Below are 24,012 nucleotides of genomic sequence, written 5' to 3' on the forward strand. Positions count from 1 at the left end.
AGCTGCACTGTACCTTTCTAAAAACCAGTCTGAAAGTTATCACATATATTGTTTCTCCAAAGCTTTACTTAATTGTGTTCTATCAACACAACAGTTTGCATCATACTTTTCACAGTTTCATTACCACATCTAGTGTTCACAGACAAGTCAGTGTCTTCCATGCAAGCTACATGTGACCACATCAGCATATTGGCAACCAAGGTTTTCAGTGCACTTTATGCCTCTTTGTGAACAAATTCACCTGGTGACAGGCAGCAACCACTTGTCAGCTGTTCAGGGATTACACAGCCTGCCTGACTGAGGCTTCAGTAACTGATTTCATAGACAGCCAGCAACCTCCAGCAACCTCTCGCCAACTGGCCAAGGAATAACATTTTCCCCAGTAACCAGTGATGTCCACAGGGTTACCAACTGATCTCTAGGCCTGTGTGAGTGAGGCTTAACATAAGCAATTAAAGTACTCTTTGTTTCATTGTTTGCTGGTGTACATCCAAGCTGTTCTGCATTTGGATCATCTTTTGAACTCCATCCATCCATTTTCTTCCACTTATCCTTTTCTGGGTCGTGGGGGGGGGGGCTGGAGCCTATCCCAGCTGTCATAGGGCAAGAGATGGGGTACACCCTGTACAGGTCACCAGCCTGTCACAGGGCTAACACAAAGAGACAGACAACCATTCACACTCACATTCACAGCTATGGGCAATTTAGAATCACCAATTAACCTAACCCCAGTAACTGCATGTTTCTGGACTGTGGGAGGAAGCTGGAGTACCCAGAGAAAACCCACACAGACACGGGGAGAACATGCAAACTCCCATTTTTTTGAACCAACTCTTAAATTGTAACAGTTTGTTTTTTAAAATCCAAATGGTATTCTAGTGTGGAATGTGCACGCTGGGCCAGCTCAGCCTTTGCGTGTTGTAAAAGGAACTACTGTATGTATATATGGATCCACCCACCAGAATGTAATAAAGTTGCAAAATGTAAAGTGCAACAAAAGCCTGTGTTCATGTTTATTTATTGCACAGGAAGATGAGAGGGCCTGGTGGATGCACAAACAAGAAAATTGGATTGCTGGAGCTCTCACATGCCTCAAATCAACGCTTTTGGAAATACACACACCACTGAGAGAGGGAACGGGTGCAAATCCTTATGTTTATAAGAGGAGAATGACATAAATGTATTACTATAGAGAGGTCCTCTCAGTGCAGTCCTTAATCAGCTTGTCTCTGTGCATTTCTTTCATCATCTGTGAGAAGTTTCTCCAAACTCCTCTGTTCACATTAGTGACTGTAATGATTTCAACACAAAATAAACACTTCCAGGTTGTAATTCAAACCATAAATGTTTGGCTTTGTTCTTGAACCTGATTCCTTTCTGACAAAGAAATTTGACCCACCTGCTGTGTTAATAATAGGCCATGCAACTGTATTCTGTCTCTAACTACCTTTTAAACAGGAAAATGCATCAATTATAAATTGTTTTTTTTTTACATTGTTTCTCATATTAGAAGATTTCCCAATATTTGTCCTTTCAAAAATAATGGAGGACATCAGGTATTAATTAAAGAAGGCTGAGTTAATAACTCTGAAGTCATGCATTGGCACTCTCTCATATAACACAGGATCCATGGCATGTGACTGGAGACTGGCCTTTATGTAACCTCCTGATCACAGCATGTTCTGACCCTAGTGATCAAAGGCCCCCAAATAATTACTTTCAAATTGATTGATTACCATTAATCAGGTATTTCCCCTGACAAAATAGCAGTTCCAATATATTTGAATAATACTGTGGGTGAAACCGGGGGGGGGCAAGCTTAAAGCCTGGACCCTTTGAAGTAAAGTCAGAGAAGGCGGAGAGGAGGCTGTCTCCTCAGCTTTTCTTCCTCCTGGTTAACAAGACATGTGATTAGCATTGCTGTCTGCTACTGAGTTTGCCCTGCAGTCAGCCTGGTGTGCCCTTAGAGGAAACGCTGCCTGCAGGCAACTGAGCCAAAAGCAAGGTAAGTCAAAGTCTTCATTTCTCTTGCTTTGACAAAACTCTGCCATTTTCATTGTGTGGGATTTGACTTCTGTCGTTAGGCCAAACTTATGTCTTGGAGGGTTTTGACTTGTAATGAGAAACATATTTTTTATGTTCAGGATTTTTTTTAAGTAACTATTTTGGTCAGCTTCCTTTAATCTGCTCAAAGGTAGCCTGGCGGGTACAGAGCATGTAAATTGATTTTTATGGAAAATAAAGAACTTGTTCGATATCGCTACAGTTTCTTAGAGTGAAACTATCGCAGGTTTAATGTCTCCACACCTGCTGTCAAACCTTCCCTTTGCAAACACAAATGTGCACCTGTTGAACACTCTGCAGCAAAACTGAATTCATTTTAGAAGATATGCAGCCTACAGACCACACAGCATAGAATTATTTTTGTTGCAATCAAAGGCACAAAAAGTAAAGTGTCATAAGGATTACTTTTGTAGAATTTTACATTTCTTGTTCACTTAATGTTTACCTAATGCAGCAGAGTGAGATAAGTAGCTCACACCCACTAAGCAAATACACTTAGAGGCTGCACAGACAGTTTACCTGTGTAAGAATTTAGCTGTGGGAAAGCTGTGAGCAATGATTTGTCCACATTCTACCATTTCAATGAGACTTGTTCTCAAACTGGCGCGTTTGTTTTTAACATTACTGCCCAATCGCACAAGCAGAAATTAGATTTGGTTCTCCAGTCACGTGATCGAAGAGTTGTTCTTACGTGGAAAACAAGACAATTATGTGACCATCCGGAACATTCCTTCTTATTTGTGTGTGTGTGTGTGTGTGTGTGTGTGTGTGTGTGTGTGTGTGTGTGTGTGTGTGTGTGTCACTGTCAGCTTGAGTGGACTTACCTCATCCTCTGAAAGTAATGCATTCTGAAACCAGACCATGTGAAATATTTGGCTGGGGCTCCATTATAACAGAGTCTTGATTAAAATACTGCAGTAATGTGATGGCCGAGCTGTGCCAAAAGCTTCCCGGATCACAGGATAGATGCATGTGTCTGAGAAGTTTTAACCATTTATTATAGTGGTCTGATTTGTTTGGACAAAACTAGCCTGACAGCATATTTCTCCATAAGACGTCTTCATCTAGTGATTGACGGCGTGAGTGACTCATAAACACAATAAAGCTTTTCTGTGGACACAGGAGCTAAATGTGCTGTATACGAAAAATGTGTCATCACAGAGAACTGCAGTATCTTTATTCAAAAGATATGATATGTCACTTATGTCCTCTCTAATGTATTTCAGTTTACCCAGTGGTTTTCCTTCTGTAAACTACAGACTGTGCAGAAAATACATAGTCACAGTGACATTACCTATTCGTGTGTGAAATCCCATTTTGAAGCTATTTTTTAGCACTTGCCAGAAGTGACTCCATGACCACAGGGTGGGGTGCAGTATCAGCTGAAGCCAAGCAGCAACAAGCAGGCCTGAAAAAAATGAACCCCTGGAGGTTTGAAATGGACAAAGGCTGCAATTCCTCGAGTGGCCATTTGAGGCTGTCTTCAAAAGCAAGTCAATCAACATAGACTGCTGTGTTAAAATGCCCAACTTTACAGAACAGATGCACCCTGGGACAAATTTCTGGTTTCTGTAGCTCAAGTTCAACTTATTGACACTTCCTTGTTTGCTTCATTTTCCAGTGGAGGTGTAGACCTAACTTAAAGCTCTTTAATATCTACCAGGCCATTTGCAACCCATTTAAGTTCAGGGGTTGGGTTGGGTTTTAGGTAACATCCACTCCATTTGTATAGAACTTTGCCTGTTTAAACCAATGTATGAGACTTCATTAGAAATGTATCATCTAGTTTCTGTAAATCTGCCCATTTAGCATGTGGCTAAAACAAACCCAGCCCTAACCTTAGATGGGCTGCTGGTGGCCTGATGGATCTTAAGATGCAAACAGCTGGTCAAGTATTCAGTTCATTTAAACACCCTGCTAATACTAGGTTGGGCCTTTTTTTTTTTTTTTTTTTACACCACAGCCTTAGGTCTAGTTGTCATGGATTTCACAAGAGATTGAAAAAATCCTCTGAAACTCTCGAGGATTACATCACATCCAGATTTAGTTAGCTGCACATGCTCGCTGCCAGTCACTCGTATTGGCACGATTCTACTGGATTTAGATCTGAAGACAGGGGAGGCACTGCAGTTTACCAAGCTCACGGCCATGTTCATGAAATTTGTTTGAGATGACACATTCTCACGCTGGAAGTAGCTATAAAGAGGTGCACATGGTCAGCCGGCTGCGGCACTCAAACCTCAAGTGATCGGTATCGAGGGGCCTGAAGTGTGCCGCATCATCACACCAGTACACCAGTGGAGACTTTTCACACGAGGCATAAACCTCATCATATGCAAAAAAATGCTTCTGAAAGCCAACGCTGACATCTGGAACTGGTGCAGCTCAGTTTGTCTAAAGCTGAAAGGTTGGACTCTAGATTTAGTCCCTTGTTGCTCAGTGTAGTCACTCTCAGTACATGCAGGGATGACTTCATAAACCTGAACCTGCCCTTTAATATTAAAACTATCTTTTGGTCATACAGTAAAGAGGGGTAAGCAATGCATAACACTGACCTTTGCCGGGTGTCTGGTTGGGAACTGAGTTCAGTGACTCAGTGAAGCACTACAGTTCAGAGCTGTTTATTAAATTCATCTCTGCACATTCTTACGCAGGTTTTCCTTGCAGGGACATTTACATGGAAACCTTGTTTAGGAAAGCTGTTTTCAGCACTCAGTTTGCACTGATAAACATAATGTGATCATCCCCAAAGAACTCCAGAGTTCACATGTCATGCTGTAAACGTTATCATTCAGAGTCACACAGAAGAGAGCAATGCTGACTGCTTCTTCATCTTAAACTTTACTATACATGGAAAAAATGTTCCCATTTTGCTTATATGCCACTGGATGCTATTAATGCAGGCTAATGATTTAAATTGTTTGTATTTGTTATAGTCCAAAGCCAGGGAGCCAGCCAACGCGCAGGCATCGAGTTCACAATCATGCCTGGCAGCACTACAGCCAAGAAGCTCGATCTTTCCAAGCTCACAGATGAGGAGGCCCAGCATGTGTGGGAAGTTGTCCAGAGAGATTTTGACCTGAGGAAGAAGGAGGAGCACAGGCTTGGGTATGTTCCCTTATTTCTCTGTAATTTGTCATTGATGTAGAGGTCTGCCTGCTGTTTATCAAACTGAGTTATTTGGCAGTGGTAAATCATAAACAGTTTAAGATTCTCTACAAATTTCAAGATGGTTGGAGTTTTTTCCACCAGTGGGTTTATCTTTAAAACTTGATACTAAATAGCAACGATAAAATTAAACAGACAAAGATTCTGTTTAACTAAAGTGAATTTCCTTCAAATTAAACCTCCTGTACTGGATCTCCTCTTTTTCACTAGTATTTGATGCACTTTTCTCCTTTTATGATCTGGCTTGGTGAGTTGTTCTAGTTTATTTTGCTGTTTTAATCAGCCCTGTGTACATGTTATACTGAGTAACCTGGGTTATTAGAGGTCAAACACCTATAGTTTGGATTTTCTGCTGGGTATTCTGCACGTGTATATTATCTCTCCATAGCTGGGTAGAAACAGTTCAGATTGTTTTCAAAATTTACAGAGTGGAATTTTTTTTGATCTAGACTGATTACTTAAGTGTTTTTTTACTAATATTTTTAAAGGTGTGATTACACAATGCTTCTAAGACTAATGGTCAGTGCTCATTGTTGCTGATCGTTGGGAAATGAAGTTTAGTATCTGCTCATGCAGCTTTGGGTTTTGGTCGTGTCATGATCCTGGGCCGGTGGCCCAGTGTTTTGGGTTTTTGTGAAGTTCTGTTTTTTGTTTTCTGGTTGTTCAGGATTTTTAGAATTTTAGTTTGTCTTTGTTTTCTGTTTAGTTTTCCATGTTCTGGTCTTCCCTGTGCTCCTGTGTGTGTGTGTGTGTGTGTGTGTGTGTGTGTGTGTGTGTGTGTGTGTGTGTGTGTGTGTGTGTGTGTGTGTGTGTGTGTGTGTGTGTGTGTCTCTGTTAAAGTCTTGGCCTTTCTTTGTTTAGGTTCCCTTAGCTCTGGTTTAGTTCTCCCTGTGTTTCTCTTAGTGTCTCTTCCTTGTCTCATGTCTTGTGTTTAGTTGCTCATGTTCTGATTCCCTCTGTGTGTCAGTCTCCCTGTGTTAAGTCTGCATGTATTTGGTTAGGTCACTTCCTGTTTTATTTTGACGATCTTGTGTTCATTGTGCTTTGTGTTTAGATTTACTTCCCCTTGTCTCGTCAGTGTAGTTCGTTCACCTGTGTTTCCCTTTTCCCTCTTTATCGCTCAGTGTATTTAAGGTTTCTGTGTTTAGTTCCTGGTCGCGTCGTCGTTGGTTTTTCCCTGCTGTGTGCTTTATGCCACGTTCATGTTTATGCCACGTTCATGTATTTTTGGATCAAAACTTTAAGTTATTGTTAACCTCTTCGTCTGAGTTCTGCATTGGGGTCCTCTGCCTCGTTGGCCACAGCCCAAACCTGACAGGTCATTATTTTACACCTCTGACTGTTTTTAGTCCTGGGGTGTAAAGTAAGGCAGTTGTGTTGAATCTGCTGGTGTATGTCAGTTAGGGCACAAGGTGTCCATTGGCAGTGGTGCGTGACTCACTGCTATGGGATTAATGAGCCTGGGCTGTCCAACGTGACTCTGGGGTGTCACATAAAGCCTTTTTGTCAAATGTCACGTGCATCGTTACTCATGAGGTGTTTCTTGGCTTTGGTGCCTTAATGCACTGACCATGGTTAAACTGGCTACCTAGACATGACTAGCCTCCCCTATTTAGACCTGCAGTCTCCACCCAAGGATGCTGAAGAAGTCACAGGGTGTGACATTGAAAGTTCAGCCAGGAGATCATGGGTCACATGCTGTTTAGACATTTTATTTGTTCTTTCTTGAACAAGGCTTTTTGGCTTTTTACTTTCAAATGTTTAAAAACAAATTGGCTAAGGTTACTCAAGACGGTTACTCGAGAGCTCTGCATAAGAATTCCTATGTACCCAAAGCTTGCATGTGAGCAAAAATGGCAAATAAAGTCTCTTGAATCTTCAAAGTATGGCCCTTCATACCAGTAACCAACCATTTCATTACCAGTCAGAGAACAGCATTAGTTTTGCTTCTGATACAGTACAGATTGGTTTGTGGTCGTGGAAACCTACAAAAGAAACTCTGCCCTACAACTCAAGTTGGAACCAACTGCTTACAACTAAAGCCTGATTCAGCAAAGATCCACTGAAGGGATTTTTAAGATTGCCAGAATTTGAAGACAAACAGCCCTTCTCCTGCAAAACCCACTCAAGTTTTTCTTCTTCCTCAGCACGGGCATTGGCTTCATGTGGGATTCACTCAAGTTTAAGTCCTCTGCTTAACCCACTGTACCCCCACATCCATTTCATTTATGAACTTTCACTCCGTCCACAGTTCATGTCATATTTTGATATAGCAGGGCAGAATGACAGCAAGAGGGTTACCCACTAAATCTTTTGAACGCTGCCTAATGCAGTTATTGTCACTGATGTTAAAAAACTAAATTAGTGACTGAATTAAGTTAAGAAATACCAACATGAAATTGTGCAACCCCCTGAACAGACACAGCACAAACAAAAAAAACTTTGTTTTTAGTGCATTTTTATCTGTGGCTTTCAATCTTCATCCCTAAATTTGAGAACACCTAAAAAAAAAACAGCCTAAAAACATACAGAGGTGACACCGGCGTCCAGCTCTCCTTTTCAGTTACAGTTACTGAATGGTTATTGTTTTCCCCCAGTGAAAAACAGCTTTAAGGTTATCCAGTGCCAAGTCAGCATTAATTACCTGACCTGTTGTCACTGCCGGTGGCCCTGAGCTTTTGGTTTGGCTGCCTTGTTGGATTTAGTCTGATTCTGTTCACCTGTGCCCTGTGTCCCCCAGCTGTTTCCTTTCTCCTGAATCACCTCCTGTGTGTATTTAAGCCCCACTGTTTTTTTTGTTTTTTGTTCCAGTTTTCACTGGCAGCTTAAGTTTTGGTAACGTGCTCCTCGCCTCTGCATTGTGTTTCAGATTATTCACCAGTAAAGCCCCTTTCCAAACTCAGTTTTGCCTTCTGAGTCCTGCATTTGGGTCCACTCTCCCTGCCACACATTAACACTCGACACCTGTCAGTCAGGCTCCACTTATCTTTCAAATGTGAGAGCACTGAGAGCCTGTTTCATAAAGACAGTCAAACAACCACTTGGTGTCTCTGTAGCGGCACTCAGCTGTTAGATGTTCAGTAAATCGCAAATGACACACACACAATGAACCTACAGTACAAACACATGTTTAATGGTTGACAGGCATCACAATCATAAGATCGTCCTGCAGATATTTGTATTCATCAGTCACAGCACAAACACACTGGTCTGTGTAGATCATATTGTGTATACAATCAGGCTGGAAGAATGAAGGTGGATTTTGAGCTTTAACTCTGGATATCTGTGTGTGCCTTTGGAGGATATGATCATGAGTGTAGAGTGTTTTGGACATTTCAAATATACTCCTACTGCTGAAGCTGCTTCATGTTTTATCGCTTACAAATTCAACTTTCTGCTTGTAAGAGGAAGCGGAAAGAAAATCTTTATTGAAATATCAAATAGTTCTTGAATGTAAGCACTGCCAAATTTCACGTGGCTTTTCACTGCACCGGGCCCCTCACATGAATAACATTAGGTCATGTCACAATAAGGTCTTTTTTTTCAGTTTTATGTAACTTGAGCAGACGTTACATACTCAGAGGAAAACTGAGCTGGATAATTTAGTTCCACATCACCGTCATTTGCTCCTCACTCACCGACCTCTCGCTCACATGCCTCGTTGGCAGCGTTGACTGGCAGATGGTTTAGATATCAGGCTGTGGGAGGAAGAGGTTTCACAGGGAATTTCCGCTTCACCTGTGGATAACCACTGCGGTGCAGCAGCGGCAGAGGTCCTCAACTCAGAGGTTAGACCACAGATTGAAAAGATGAAACTCAGTGGTACATTGTTAAAGTTAGAATTACACCTGCTGTGAATCTCTAATCCATCCTGTTACTGTAATACAAATGATGTTTGATGCTGGACATCTCATTGTGTATTTTTGCTCTATATAAATTCCATGACCTTGGATTAAACAAACATTTGCAACACCAATTTCCAACAATTTGGAAACACCAATAATAGAAATTTTACCCATATATGTTGTGCATGATTTCACTGTAAAGTGCAGATGGGTCATTGCATCTCAAATTATTATGAAGATAAATACATAAATATAGAAATGTATTAGAAATCGTTACTAGCAATTATTATATGTCCAAACTTTAAAGTCCTTATGAAAATCAAAAACAGTCGAGCAGAAAATGTTCTATAAATTTTCCGGTCTGAGATGAAATGATAGATGTCCCTTTTCTATCACCACAGACCAAAGCAAAATTACATATGCTTCCACATTGTGACTATCAGTTGCTGGATATCAACCCATTATCAACAAGGAAGGTGCCACATCCTGATGGCTGGTCAGGACCAGCTTAACAATGTAAGGCACAGGTTAGCATGCAGGGTGATTCCATAGAGTTCAGTAGGAATCCTTCAGTGAGATGAGACCACAGACAAATGTGCTCCACTGGTGCCATCGCTGTCACGGGGTAACAGAGGAAATACCAGAGGAGCTTCTTGCAGATGGAAGAAGTTTGCCTTTTAATGTGAGGCACCAGGCTGAGAACACTGGAAAATCCAGCCTGTGGTGGTAGACATTCACAGATGTTTTCACACCAAGGCAGTATAACTCTATAATACTAGTATAGCAAGTATAACTTTATAGTACTCACACAAGTAGTAAGGCAATGAGCTGAAGTGTACTTTGACCTGGGAAAATGGTGTTTCAGCCCTATCTGAAGCTGAAAGTCAGTATTTTGGTGTCTATGAAGTGCGTGCACAGAAAAGTGTAGCAAAGTGTTCTCTCCCTGGGGAGGATAGCCTGCACTGACCCGTGGAGGGTTGCTGGTCTGAAGGAACATAATTTATTGAAGTCTCATGTCTTCATTTTGACACTGAAGTTTTTCTGTTAACAGCTTTTTCATTTTAACAAATTAAACAAAACGGTGACAGAAAAGGCAGACAAAAGTAAGGTCATGTGATCTGCCACCCCTCCTACTTTCTAACACAGCCTTTTGTAAATTATGTTCTTCCTCATGTTGGAAGGTTAGGGTGCTATCTTTGTGGGTCCAAAAATGATGATTACTGCTATTGCCTCACAGCAGGTCTGGGTTCAAATCCACTGGCTAGCTGGAGCTCAGGAGGTAGAGCAGGTCCTCTACTAATTGGAAGGTTGGTGGTTCGATCCCTGGCTGCTCCTGTGTGCATGCCAAAGTATCCTTTGGTGAGATACTGACCCTGAGTTATTCCCAATGCGTTTGTCAGAGTGTGATTGTGTGTGAATGTTAGATAGAAAGCACTTAGATGTAAAGTGTGTGTGTGTGTGTGTGTGTGTGTGTGTGTGTGTGTGTGTGTGTGTGTGTGTGTGTGTGTGTGATGGGTGAATGAGACATGCTGTAGAGCAGAAAAGCCCTATAGAAGAAACCAGTCCAGTTACAGTTTCTGTGAGGGGATTACATGGACTGGGTTCTTTCCAGTTATTCCCACAGTCCAAAAACAGCCATGTTAGGTTTACTGGTGATTCTAATAGGTGTGAATGTGAGTGTGAATGGTTGTCTGTCTCTCTGTTAGCTCTGCAACAGATGGGTGACCTGTCTGTCTATGACAGCCGGGGCAGGCTCCAGCCATGAATTGGATTAGCAGAGTGGATAGATGCTTCCTGACTCAGGGATGTCATGTTTTGTTATGTCTACATGCTTTGTAGACATATAGAGCATAATACAATATACGAGTGCACTACAATTGCAGTAGTGCATCCCCACTAATTTCAGATGAACCCTCAGTCATTTTGCTCTGAATATATCTGAGCCACATGTCTCATCAGAATCATTCATGCTAATTTGGAGAATTTGTATATTTCTGCAGTTTATTATTTTGTTGTTGCAGTCAGAGGAAACTGAATTGTCTGGACGCTGTTAAACGAAGTGCTTTGGCCTGTCTGCATGTCCACAATAAGAGTCTTTTTCTCACTAATTTACTTAGAGTACATTAGCAGTGGAACCTTCGTGTCTCCAGTACAAATTACCCAAAATAGAGGGCCATGAAAAGCGAGCTGGGCAGAGTGAGACTGCAGGACAGGCCAGTTTTAACCATTTAGGCTGACGTCCCTGTCGATGTTCTTCTTCAGCTATTTGTTTTCCGTTCAGATGAGCCGTTGTTTGTTTCTCAAGCAACTGTTGTTTTTATCCGAGGCCACTGCGATCTATAAAAAGGTGCAGATTTTCATGTGGTTTACATATAAAACCGCCCGCGCTTAAACCGTGCAAAACCACATCTGCTGGATGGATCACGAAATGAAATATTTTGGCAATGATTTAGAATTTGTTTTGTTTTACAAAGTCCACCAAAATTACAGACACCACCACATCGCCTGTGTTAGACCAACTGCATATTTTATTTAAATATTAGACTATTTTATTAAATACTGAAAAATATAACCTATCAGTATGTTTAGCTGTATGAACACTGTTGGCTAAAATGCTGCTGATAATTTTATAAGGTGATTTCACTGTTGTTGCTTTTATATGCTTTTATCATCGGTCATTCTTCTGGTTTTGTGGTCTGTCAGTTTACTGTCAGCATTGATCAGGGAACCGTCACTGCTGAACTTTTCCTTTTCTTGGGTTTAGTTGGTATTTAGTAGTTTTCCAGTGTCATCTTGGATAGGCTCCAATCCCCAGAGACCGGATCTGGATGAGCAGTGAAGAAAAGGAATTGATGGATGAATGTTTTTGTCAGAAATGAATCTGATACAGTCATGTGAAAAAGAAAATACACCTTCTTTCAATTCTAAGGTTTTATGTATCAGGACATAATAAATAAAAAAAAATCTGGTCTTTAACAGGTCTTAAAATTAGCTAAATACGATCTCAGATAAATAACAACATGACGTATTACACACTGTCATTTATTTGTCAGTCTCTTGTTATGTCTCCCTCCTGTCTCTCCTGTTTCCATTTGTTTAAATCTAGTTTATCGTAGCTTAAATAGAGCTGACTCAGCAGGAGAACAAGATATGAGGATGTGAATAAGACTACCTGAACTGGCCAGCTCAGTTAAACTATACAGAGTGTGATTTGTGTGAAGAGACACACACACACACACACACACACACACACACACACACACACACACAGAGGGAGCGCGATCACCATGTATGGATGTATGGGAACACTCAGACAGCTATGAAGACCAGAGTAACTAACTGAACATCTGGCTGCCGCACCCGGATTCTTGAGCTTTGCCAGTTAAGCAAAAACTGTGCAGTAACTACTTTTAATCAGATACTGAACTATAACTTTGGAGGATATATAAAAGTTTTTTTATGTGATTAAAAATGCTTAAATATCTAGAAAAGGAGGATTTGTTTAATTTGTAAATCTAATTCAGGGTGGCGGGGGAGCCTATCCCAGAAGTTAAAGGTGGGGTAGGCCTGTCCAGGGTGTACCCCACCCTCACAGAGACAGACCACACAAGCACTCCACACAGAAAGAAAAAGAACACCAGCAGTGGGTCTGAGCTTTGTGAGCGTGACCGTATCTGAGTAACATGCTCCTGAGAGAGGAAGCTGTATAGACTGTATATCAAAGATGGACTTTGCTTCCGTGTCTCAAACCTGCTTCTTTCTAATGGACAGAATGAGCCTACTGCTCACTTGACCTATGACCTCAGTAAACACTTTTCTGATTCGAGTCTCAGTTAATAGTGTTAAGCCTTATTCAGCAGCATAATGTTTATTCTGTAAATTATGGTCCCGTTTAAAGCTAAAAAGATGAAAGAAAACGATGGTCGACTTCAGGGCAAGTACAGCCTGTAAGTGTTCCTGTCGTGCTGGTGAAAATAAGACAAAGAGAATCTTTAACCCACCTTTCACCCACAGCTCAGTCAGCCTGGGGAACTGGACCCAACAAGATAACGGTTAGAAATCCATAAAGTGAAAGGTGTCGAGCGAAGTGATGAATCAACACACAATGCACAATGCTCTATTGAGCATTTTAACCCCTTTTAGCTCACTGCTCTCTTAAGATTCAGCAGCAAACATGAGCACGATGAACTGTGTGAGAGCAAAATCAAAACACAACAACCTTTCAAATGGCTCTATTAATTTAATTAATAAGACATTAAAATATTTTTTGTTGTTGCTTTCTCTATTCTCCCAAAGCAGCATAAAAAAAAAAAAAAAACATTAGTTAATGTTATTTTGGATAATTACAGCACAAAAGTGCAAAGCAATGACCCCGTGCACTTTCATGACTTTCATCAGACAGTAGAAAATAAAGTTCTTGCAGCTGCTGTTGCACTTGTGTTTTGAAAGCTGAGTGTGTGAGCCATGTCGCAGTGCTTGGCAGGCGTGGTAGTTGCCTACAGCACACATATATAGTTGAAATCATAAAAGGGCATCTTGTATGCCAGATTTGTGGGATTTGATGTTTCAGTGGAGGGCAGATTTAAGAGATATTACTCTTAAATCGCGCCGCTAATGGCCAGCAGCTGTATCTGCAAAAGGTTAAGGGATTCTTACAAAGTATCCCAATGATCTGGGCTGTAATTTAAAAAGCATGGCCTTTTAAAATAAATACAGCTAAAATAAACAATAATGCCAGACTCCGCCCACGCCGTGTGACATTTGGGACTTGTTATCTGAATTTTTCTGCTTCGCTGCTGTCAGCATCTTCCAGCACTGAGCGACCCTGTTAGTTATCCAACAATCAGCAAAAGTTTGAAGCAAAGCACTGCAGAACAAAATGATCTGACTCAAAGCAATGAAGGTATTGGTTACTCACAGGTGCGCAGCTGCCAAGCTGCACAGAGAAGAGGAAAGACGTGATTGAACTGAATTTTAGTGGAATTTTACTGAAGGCAGTTGAAATTTTGAGCTGCAGACAGAAACTTTTAAAATTTTACAACAAAAACAGTGTTTAAGTTAGATGTGATGTCTGTGGGTGTTACTGCAGTCCCTCGAGAGGCGCACTAAAGGTTTTCTGCATGTAACAGGCTGATATAATATTTATAAAGAGGTGCCCAATAAAGCCTTGTGGCACCATCCATGTACTGACATCCAACGCTCTACTCATATCCGCCAAAATCTGACTCATGAAATCTTTTTTTTAATGCAGCAGTATGAAGTTTGTTTTTTTAGCTATGAAAACACAAAGTGAGCAGTGAGTTAGAAATTTACTTTAAATCTCTTTCACGACTGCTGTATTTTTATTTAACATTTTGGTGGAAAGTGTGGTAGGATATGGTTAGCTTAGCTTAGCATAAATACTTGAGTCAAAAGGGGAAAATGTGTGTCCGGTGTTGTCCAGGGGCAAAAATCCATCCAAAGCAGCACAGCTAATGGTCCACAGCATTCATGAGTTTGGTATTTTGGAAATGGTGTGAGGCAGGTTTAGGCATGGGATTATTTTGTAAACTAAAAAGCACCTGAACAAAGTTATGAATGAACTGATATTGCATGGAATGTATGTTATCAGGAATTTGTACAATGCCCACTGAAGATGGCCCTCCACCTAAAGAAAAGACAAACCGCTAACGGGCTCGTGGCTTTAACTGGAAGCAGGTGTGCTAACAGCCCTTAGCCAGAGTGAGTCTTCTATGGGGGAATGTTGGCTAAAACAGAAGCTAACCTGGTGCAAAGCAAGAAAAACAGAGAAACTTTGCTTACTTGGATCTATGGCAGCATTTCTTGTGTTGTATGAAAGTGATTGATAAGGCAACTGGAGCAAGGACATAAGGATCAATAAAGTATCTATCTATGATATGCTAGTGCAGTAGTGGCAAACATTTCAATGTCATGCTCCTGATATTAGATCTGAGCTGACAAAGATGCAATCAGCAGAATGACTGATCAGGTGACACAGGCTAGTTTACATAAATATGAATGGAAGCTTTTATTTCGGTGTCCCTTAATAACTAAATGTAGCCAAAAACCTGTCGTCTAGCAAAGTTAATACAAATCAGAGTTGTCTCGTACAACTTGATGCCTCTGGAAACTTTTATATCTGCTGATCTAAATGAAGACCGATACATTTTTCAAAGACGCCACCATATTGGCTTTGGCTCAAAATCTGAGAGTAGAGTCCATAAAAATCAATCATGCAGTCAGTGGCTGCTTCAGGGTTTGGAAACTTTTGTTACCCTGTAAATTGGCTCACCTACAAAGTATACAGTGCTGGGAGGGGAAAAAAAATTTAGCTTAACTTATTGTATTTAAACACTGTGTGCTTTGCCATTGTGTTATATCTAATTTAAGAGAAAGTTGTGTTGCATAGTAGTTACACCACTTTGGGCCAAACAGTAATTAGAGAAACAACTGTAAAAATAATCTTCCAGTTCCTAAATGCACCATGTTAAATGTTAATGTCTGCAGCACTATTAGCAGATGCATTCAGCTGTATGCCTCCTTACACCAATCATCTGGGCTAGTTATATCTGCAGTTTGTGGGTACATCAGTCACACTTAAATGCCAAATACACACTTTGGCTAAATGCACTCAGTGTGTTAAGTTGTTAAGAGTCAGTATGAGCCACATTTCTCTGATTCTGGGTGGACCCCTGAGGTGAAAATGTGAAGTCATGTTTCCTTCAAGGATCTCTTTTACTGTATGCAGCAGCAGCTGAGTGTTAACCAGCACAGCTGTTTTTCCATGCAGGTTAGATCTGCTCTGTCTCTTTACAAACCTGTGAAAACGACATGTATGTTTTTAACCCCGGGCTATTTAAAGTCATGCAGCACATTTATTAATGATATACACAATGAACCAGATGTGAAGTAAAACATTCTACAGGCCTGGACGATTTGTTTGACTATTTTATTTACCTGTAAGTGCATATGGTAGCCTTCTATCCTGCTGTCTTATCTGTTTTCAGGGATCTAAAGACCAAGCTTGAGAGAGAAGATACCAAGAAAGAGTTGTTGGGGAACCAGACCAGCCTGACGGAGTCTCACTGCATTCGCTGTCTGCAGCCTTTTAAATTCTTGCTCAACAACAAGCGTCAGTGCCTGGACTGCCAGCTCTACGTCTGCAAGTCCTGCAGCCGCTACAACAAGAAGGAGGATGGATGGGTGTGTGACGCCTGTCACGTGGCCAGGTAGGAAATGACCAGTGTTAAAAGAAATCAAAGTAAGCTAAACTGCCATTTTAATACTAGAAAGATACTGAGTTATCACTGCACACCCTGTGGCGCTAGAACTTCATAAGCTTTGTGCTGAAGTGGGGTTTACCATGAAACAAGCTCTGGGATGTTTTCATTGGGAAAGCACATAATATATTAGAGCCACTAAAACTAAAGTCAAAAGAAGATTATTTCCATTTTCGGTCATTTACATTTGGCACTATGGCGCTGTCCATGGACCTCCATCTCCTTCCACATACATGCATACAAACATACATACATGGAAAGCCATATGTGGAGAATGCAGCAGCAGGAAGTCTACAGATCATGAGAGATATGTCACAGATTAAATCAGAAACGGCATGAAAGGAGGAGGTAATTTCAGCAGGTTAAAGCAGCGTAAATGGTGTGCCCTACATTTTATGAAAATTGACAATTGGTTTTGTAGAAGGGTCTCAGCTGATGTGAGCAGGCAGAGAGATGAGCCGATCTAAGCGAGATCGTAACTTTGCGGCCTGAACTAATGCTGAGGTCGATTTGTGAGCTTTCTGCAGATAGTGGACAAATGTTGTGTTGTGGAATTTATTGAGGAAACTCTGTTCTGACTTGATAAGACGAATAAAAAATAGCTACTAGCAAATTGAGATTACTGATAAATGAAGAGCAGCCCATTCAGGGTGAGTGGTTAAAGGGCCTTCAGGAATTAAAGGTTCAGTGTCAGGTTTCCTGCTTTTCAAACAGGTGTAGCAAAGATCTTTTTTTTTATTGCTCAAACTCTGCCGGTTACAACAATAACATTAAATACATCCCGCTTGAAATCAGCTCCGTATGGAACCAGGATACCATTGTTTGCTCAGATGAAGCTGCATACTAAAAAGTTCTTTAACTGAGCTTAGCCAGAGTCTGGAAAGCATCACACTGTGCATCACATGCTTAAACCTGTACACTGCAGTTTCATAGCAAGAGAGGCACATACAGCCCATAGGAATTTTCAGTTTGCTGTCGGGATAAATTTTGGGCCCATTTCACATCATATCTTCTCATTTTAAGCTTCATTTTATGACAAACAAATAGAAGAAAATAATATGATAACGTGTACGTGCATGTAAATACCAGGGTGGTATTTTCAGAATGAACCTCATGACTGCTTTAGCATCATTTTTTATTTTTTTTCCATTTCTCTCTCTCACAGAGTCCTCAAGATCGGTACTTTGGAGTGGTACCACGAGAACGTCCGTGCACGTTTTAAGCGCTTCGGCAGCGCCAAGGTGATGCGTTCCCTTTTCAGGAGGTGCGACGGAGAACGCAGCCGATCCCAGAGTGACTTAGGAGGTCAGCAATCTACCTTCTGTCTGGTTTGTTACTTTGTTGGAGGCGAAGCTTATGTCTGGAATGTCATAATCCGTGTTCCACTTGGGAAAATCTGTATGTTTCAAGTCAATGTTCTGTCACGGTGGCCTTTCAGCAAGAAGATTAACACCCCACTGACTGATCTGAAACTGCTTAGTGGTTAGGAGTCAAGCACTGGTTATTCTGGGCAGCTGCCAAGTAGGGAACGTCTGTATGAATATGAAAATGAGTGAAAACGAGAGGTTAGAAATGTCGTGTAATGTCAAAGCTGCTTAGAAGAGTCGCTCTTAACAAACTTCCATCTGTTCCACTGATTTCTTTTCGAGCTCCGAGGAGAAGCTGCCGGTCAAAAGTTCAATCTGCCAGAGTCAGAGAGCGCTGACTCGAAGTCGTGGAAGTCTGCTTGAGCTTACCATGCGAAATCCCCACTAAATGAAAGGCTTCACTGAGATTTAACAGCTGCATACTGTACTGCGGCCGCATGGAAAATATGCATCACTCTGGCTCGATTGGTGAAACGTCACCATGACAATGCCCAGCTCATCTGTGAACTGTGCTTGAGTTCAGGAATTGGAGTTGTAATGTATATTATCATCATTTCATTGGACAACAAAATGGAAGCTCTGCACAGTGATGCACGTAAACTGAAAGCCATGCTGTGCCTCTGCAGTCATCAGATCCTCATCATAGAAAACACCAAATTAGAGAATATATTTTGAGACAATAGTGTTTATGGTGTTTGCAATGGCGCCAATCTTGCGGTCCAAGACACTTTATGTTGCCCTTGTCCTTTAATTTGTCACCCATCTGTCTATGTGCGCCTTCGTTTTTGTGACACTGAGTCTCCAGAATGAAGTTTCTGCTCTCTTTCTCAGATATTAGCAGGCTGCCAGATCTGTCACAGGGATTTAATCTTCCATCTTTCCTGTTTTTCCCACTCTGGTTCCTCACAGCTGTCTCTCTCTTTTGTCATCAGCTGACCAGGATGCTTATTGTAACTCAGCCTCGTGGGATATTATTACCAGAGATACTAAGGTGGAGAAAAATGCTGTTTATGTTTGCTGGTCATGTTTAAAGTCTGATGCGGTGATGGTATTAGGCTTCATAAAAACCTTTTTTCCTCTCTTTTTTTGAACTTGCCAATATTCTCTGACCATACCCACGGCATATAAAACAGGTGCCTCTTGAAGCACACTTTGTAGTATCTGTTTCAAGCATTATTACACACAACTGCTCTCCAATTGAGATCACAGCATCAGGAGATGAGTGAATATGACGAATTATGGACAGACAGCCAGGACTCCGGGAACTGTTTATGCTGAGTCACTCCTGAGGATTTTGGGAAGGAACACAGAGCAAGTTGGTTGGTCGACACAGCCCCCGTGGGCCTTGTGATCATTCGCTCACATGTCTCCCATTCTGTGCCTGGAACTGAAGAATTCAGTCCCGCGGGGCTCCTCCAACCAGAAGCAGAGCGAGAACGGGGGGGACAAAACCTTTGTGGTGTATTTATGTGGAATCTTGCACACAGAGTGTGCGCAGATGCAAGCTGTGACGATAAAATACAGTCATATACACGCATGTTAACAGATGCATTATGTTTAACATGAGCAGCAACTCATCATCTGACCACTTGGATTAAATTCAACATGCATCTGCACGCACGTGTGCGCGCACACACATTCCTTTACAGTCTTTTTTGCTGTACGCACTCTGTGGTCCGCCAGGCCCCCGACGCTCAGAGGGTGTCATCCTGTACTCACACTCTTTGCTGATGCTCACAAAAGAGTCTTGTTCGCATACAGAAGTCTAATTCAGTCTGTTGGCTCTGACTCTCACTTTGGCTCTGCTGTTTAATGCTGCTGCTTCTGATTATTGTTTTATGTGGAAAGTATAAGGACTACCTGCATTATCTCAATTTGCTGAGCTATTTATTGCAGTTAATGACCTAACATCATTAAGTTTAGATTTTCAATTAGGACGACAATGTGATGGTAATTACGGGAGTCCGGTCATTTATATGAAACTATAATTAAATGCAAATTAATAAGCCATGTGCTCTCTGCTCTTTTCTGTTTTCCAGAGCCTCATGAGTATGACACACAGAGCATGCCTGAGGTCCACAGTAAGTACACTGAGTCAACCATAAAGGTTAAATATTGCCACAAAGCAGCCATATCTTTGACTTTCACAAACGTAATTATAATCAAAAGATGCTTTAATCATTCTAATAGATTCTACATTAGTCTTGTTTTAGGCTGTGCTTTAAGCTTAATGTCAGTGTCAGTCTGCTAAACAGGATCACAGCATTGATTGGTTGGTTCATTTATTATTTATTATTCATTTATCAAGAAAGCTGGAATAAGACTTTACCACCAATTCTGTTCATCATTTTTATGGACAGAATTTTGAGGTGTAGCCAGGTGGCAGAAGGCTTCCACCTCAGTGGCCTCAGAGTCTCATCTCTGCTCTTTGCTGATGATGCGGTCCTGCTGGCTCCATCAGGGGGGGGCCTCCAGCTCGCAGTGGAACGGTTCGCAGCCGAGTGTGAAGCGGCTGGCATGACAATCAGCACCTCTAAATCTGAGGCCATGGTCCTCAGCTGGTAAAGGGTGGAGTGCTGAGGGATGAGTTGCTGCTCCAGGTGGAGGAGTTTAAGTATTTTGGGTCTTATTCACGAGTGATGGGAGAAGGCAGCGGGAGATTGACAGACGGATCGGGGCTGCGTCTGCAGTGATGCGGACGCTGCACCGGTCTGTCGTGGTGAAGAGGGAGCTGAGTGTGAAAGCGAAGCTCTCGATTTACCGGTCGATCTACATCCCTATCCTGACCTATGGTCACGAGCTTTGGGTAGTGACCGAAAGAATAAGATCGCGAATACAAGCGGCAGAAATGAGCTTCCTCCAAAGGGTGGCTGGCCTCTCCCTCAGAGATGGCATGAGGACTGCAGAGTAGAGCCGCTGCTCCTCCACATCAAACGGAGCCAGTTGAGGTGGTTTGGGCATCTGATTAGGATGCCTCCTGGCCGCCTCTTGGGTGAGGCAATCCAGGCATGTCCTACCGGGAGGAGGCCCCGTGGCAGATCCAGGACACGCTGGAAAGATTATATCATTTGGCTGGCCTGGGAACATCTTGGGGTCCCCCCGGATGAGCTGGTGGAGGTGGCTGGGCAGAGGGAGGTCTGGGCAGGGAAGTCTCAATGAGTCATATCATTGTTTTATTTTATCCCATTAAAGTATTTCTGGAGCCAACAGGAAGTCTGTGGTTTATTTTATTTTATTCATTTATTTGTTTTTATTAACTTTTTTTGTGCCCTGAGCAGCATTTATCTTTATGAACAAGGAGTCTATCTCTGATACATCAATACCACAATTATAAAATACTCCACTGATTTGTTTTACAATTTTTATTTTTATACATGTGGTTTTAAATTTGTGAAGTTTCCCAGAGTAAAGTTAATGTTTCTGTGCACGGCATCATCGCATTGTAAAGTCTGTTCTTCCTGCTGCTTCCATCAGCAGTCATTGAAACTGCTTGTCAGATCCTCTGAAAACAGGGGACTGTGTACAAAAATGGCTGTAATTCCTAAACATTTAATGTAATTCTTTTGAATTAAAGCTCAAAGTCTGCACTTCAATCACATCTTGATTACTTGAAGTCCACTGTGGTGGTGTTTCCAGAGGCAGAAGTTACAAAAATTGTGTATTTGCAGCCAAAGCACCAGTTAAAACTAAACATTTGATTAAAATGATGAACTGACTCATGAGGCCTTCTTCAGAGCACGCTAAAAACACGGTCAGAAAAAGTGTACGTCTAACTTCTATTTCAGAGTTTATCATTTTTCTGAGGATTTTTATGGGGTAATGGACCACTGACCTCATTCTGTGACAGACAAGAAGTCACTGACACAAAGTTCAGTGGATGTCAGATGTTTGTCTCCCTCTCGGTGAGTCTGTTCGGTCGGTGCCGCCTGTATGTGACCTGTTTTCTGGGTTCATTTGATGATACAACAGAAAACTTTAAGGCAGGTTCTGGATTATTACCTGCTTTGTTATCGTTTTAAGCCACCTGGTGCCAAAATGAGCCAGATTCATATTTCTAAATGAATTCTTGTTTCACCATGTTGCAACTAACAAGGGTCAATTTGGACCCACTTATTTTTCCCTATAGGATTCCTCAGAGAGCCGTGTGTGGTCTCTCCACTCCAGATACATATAATGTTTAATAAGTGGGGCTTTGACAAGAATATCTGTGTTATTGTAAACATAATGATACTGTAAATAAGAGGTTAATATTCAGGTTGATCTTTACAATGATCCCTTTGCTGTTTGTGAATGCCTCACACATGCACAGCGGTTTGGAAACAGACCTAAAGGTTCTGGTTAGCCTGGCACAGCCATCTGGCTCCCATTCACACTGGCATACCATCAGCACGAGAGCAGAGCCAGGGAAGGTTTAGTCAGAAAGACCATAAAAAATTTTAGTGTCACTTATATTACGAGGTTATTGTAGTTGCAACAGCAGTTGTTTCTGCAGACAGTTTCTGTGAATGACGCAGCAAAAGTCCAAAACTCTTTAATACATAAGACACTAATCTAAAGATAAGAATGCTCGCTGCTTCGATGCTCAGTGCTGGGCTTGTGAATCTGATCAGCCTCTGTTGTTTCCAGTCTTTTCTTCCCTCTTTCTCCCGTATTCAACGGGGAACTGTTACACACTGCAAAAATGCAGCTCTCTCATAAACGCTCTCATAAAGTGAGACTGGAATACAGTCCACAGTGTTTCTTCTTTTGCCTTCTTTTGCTGTACTTTGTAAATAAAAAAAACACAGCTGTCGCTGTAAAGTCAAAGGTCACTGGTTATCAATCAGAGAGGATTGAGAATCCAGACTAAAGAGTTCGATCTCTGTCAGAGGTACATCTGTAAATGAATGCACACTGAAAAACACAAGACCTTTTCTGTTTCCAGAAATCATGTAGTGGTTGTGGCATTTCCTTCTTCTAACACTGCCATGTGTTCCTTCTTTATCTGCAGATGCTTATGAGGAGCACAGTATGGATGCAACAGACTCACAACAACACCAGAGGGTATGGAAGCTCATTTTAAAATAATGTTCTCATTATTTTAAAGCTAGTAGTACATGCCTCACCATTTTTAAAAACTCACTGAAATAATGTTGAAGGCAACTTTGGTAGACATCTAAACATTTGTTGATATTTGGTTATAAAATGATGTGTAAATCTGACTTCTGAGGCCTTTGAAAATAATCTCTTTGGCCCAGTTTCTCGTACAGGGATTATGTCTAATCCTGGACTAAATACTTTTTCCTGTTCTGGTCTTCAATGACTTTTTCCTTTTAGTCTAGGACCATGCTTAATCCACGACTGGGAAACTGGCTGTTTAGGTCTAAATTTGATTAAAAATGGTGACACTCTTCACCCTCCATACACTCCTGCAGACCAACAGATTGAAACCTTCTTACAGTGAGGCAGGAGTGCTAACCACTGCACCAACATGTTGGCCTATCATGTGGCAACAGTAACTATTGGACTGTCCAGTTCACCATGCAGCGCATACTTTACATATCCATCCATCCATCCACCTTCTTAGCTCCTTATCCAATTCAAGCAATGCTGGAGCCTGGTGTCCTGGTGTCACTGGGTGAGAGGTGGGGTGCACCCTGAACAGGTCGCCAGTCCATCACAGAGCCGACTCATAGAAAATAACAATCATTCCCATGAACATTCCCACCTATGGCCAATTTAGAATATTAGCCTGAGGTTCACGTTTTTGGACTGTGGCAGGATGCTGGAGTACCTGGAAAGAACCCACAGAGAGAACATACAAGTTTTCTTATTAATTTCCTAATTCTTCTGTGAGCACATTGCATAAAAAGACAACATGCAGCTGTGTTTCAGGTAGTTAAGTTTAAGTGAGTTTGTTACCAACAGGAACCACTCCAGTAATGTGCATCACAAAACAAAAAATTAATTTCATGTGAGCAGACAGCAGTCTGGTGTTTTTTTGCAGATGTGATGTGGGAATTTGCAAGCATTTCATAAAACAAGAGGCAATATCCTGTTTGTTAATTACTGGACATAACAAGTGATCAAAGCTTATCTGCAAAACAGACAACTTCAGTCCAGCTCAAACCAGCATTTTGCATGCATATGTTTTCTTTTTTTTTTTTTTAATCAGTGGAGTGTTTTGCAGTAGTGTGCTCTGGTCAGCACTGACATCCATCTCACTGACAGGTGCTTCCTGAAGAAAAAGCAGAGGTGCGTTCTGCACAGGTTATCTTGGTGATCTAGGCCAGCCCCTCGTGAAGGACT

At 41.5% G+C, this 24,012-nt stretch overlaps 1 protein-coding gene across 2 annotated transcripts in view; it reads left to right on the top strand.

Annotated features, from left to right (window-relative positions):
• The first annotated feature begins 1,868 nt into the window (after positions 1 to 1,868).
• The window catches only part of mlphb (melanophilin b), a 48,866-nt gene continuing 26,722 nt past the window's right edge, over positions 1,869 to 24,012 (top strand). For both annotated transcript variants that reach the window (XM_030758867.1, XM_030758868.1), the window contains exons 1-6: positions 1,869 to 2,005; positions 5,001 to 5,172; positions 16,085 to 16,306; positions 17,523 to 17,662; positions 19,764 to 19,805; positions 22,715 to 22,767. In XM_030758867.1, coding sequence (XP_030614727.1) covers positions 5,048 to 5,172; positions 16,085 to 16,306; positions 17,523 to 17,662; positions 19,764 to 19,805; positions 22,715 to 22,767 — 582 coding nt within the window. In that variant the 5' untranslated portion in view covers positions 1,869 to 2,005; positions 5,001 to 5,047. The remainder of the gene's footprint in view (positions 2,006 to 5,000; positions 5,173 to 16,084; positions 16,307 to 17,522; positions 17,663 to 19,763; positions 19,806 to 22,714; positions 22,768 to 24,012) is intronic.

This window comes from Archocentrus centrarchus, chromosome 21, assembly GCF_007364275.1.
Source record: "Archocentrus centrarchus isolate MPI-CPG fArcCen1 chromosome 21, fArcCen1, whole genome shotgun sequence".
NCBI classification, from domain to species: Eukaryota; Metazoa; Chordata; class Actinopteri; order Cichliformes; family Cichlidae; genus Archocentrus; species Archocentrus centrarchus.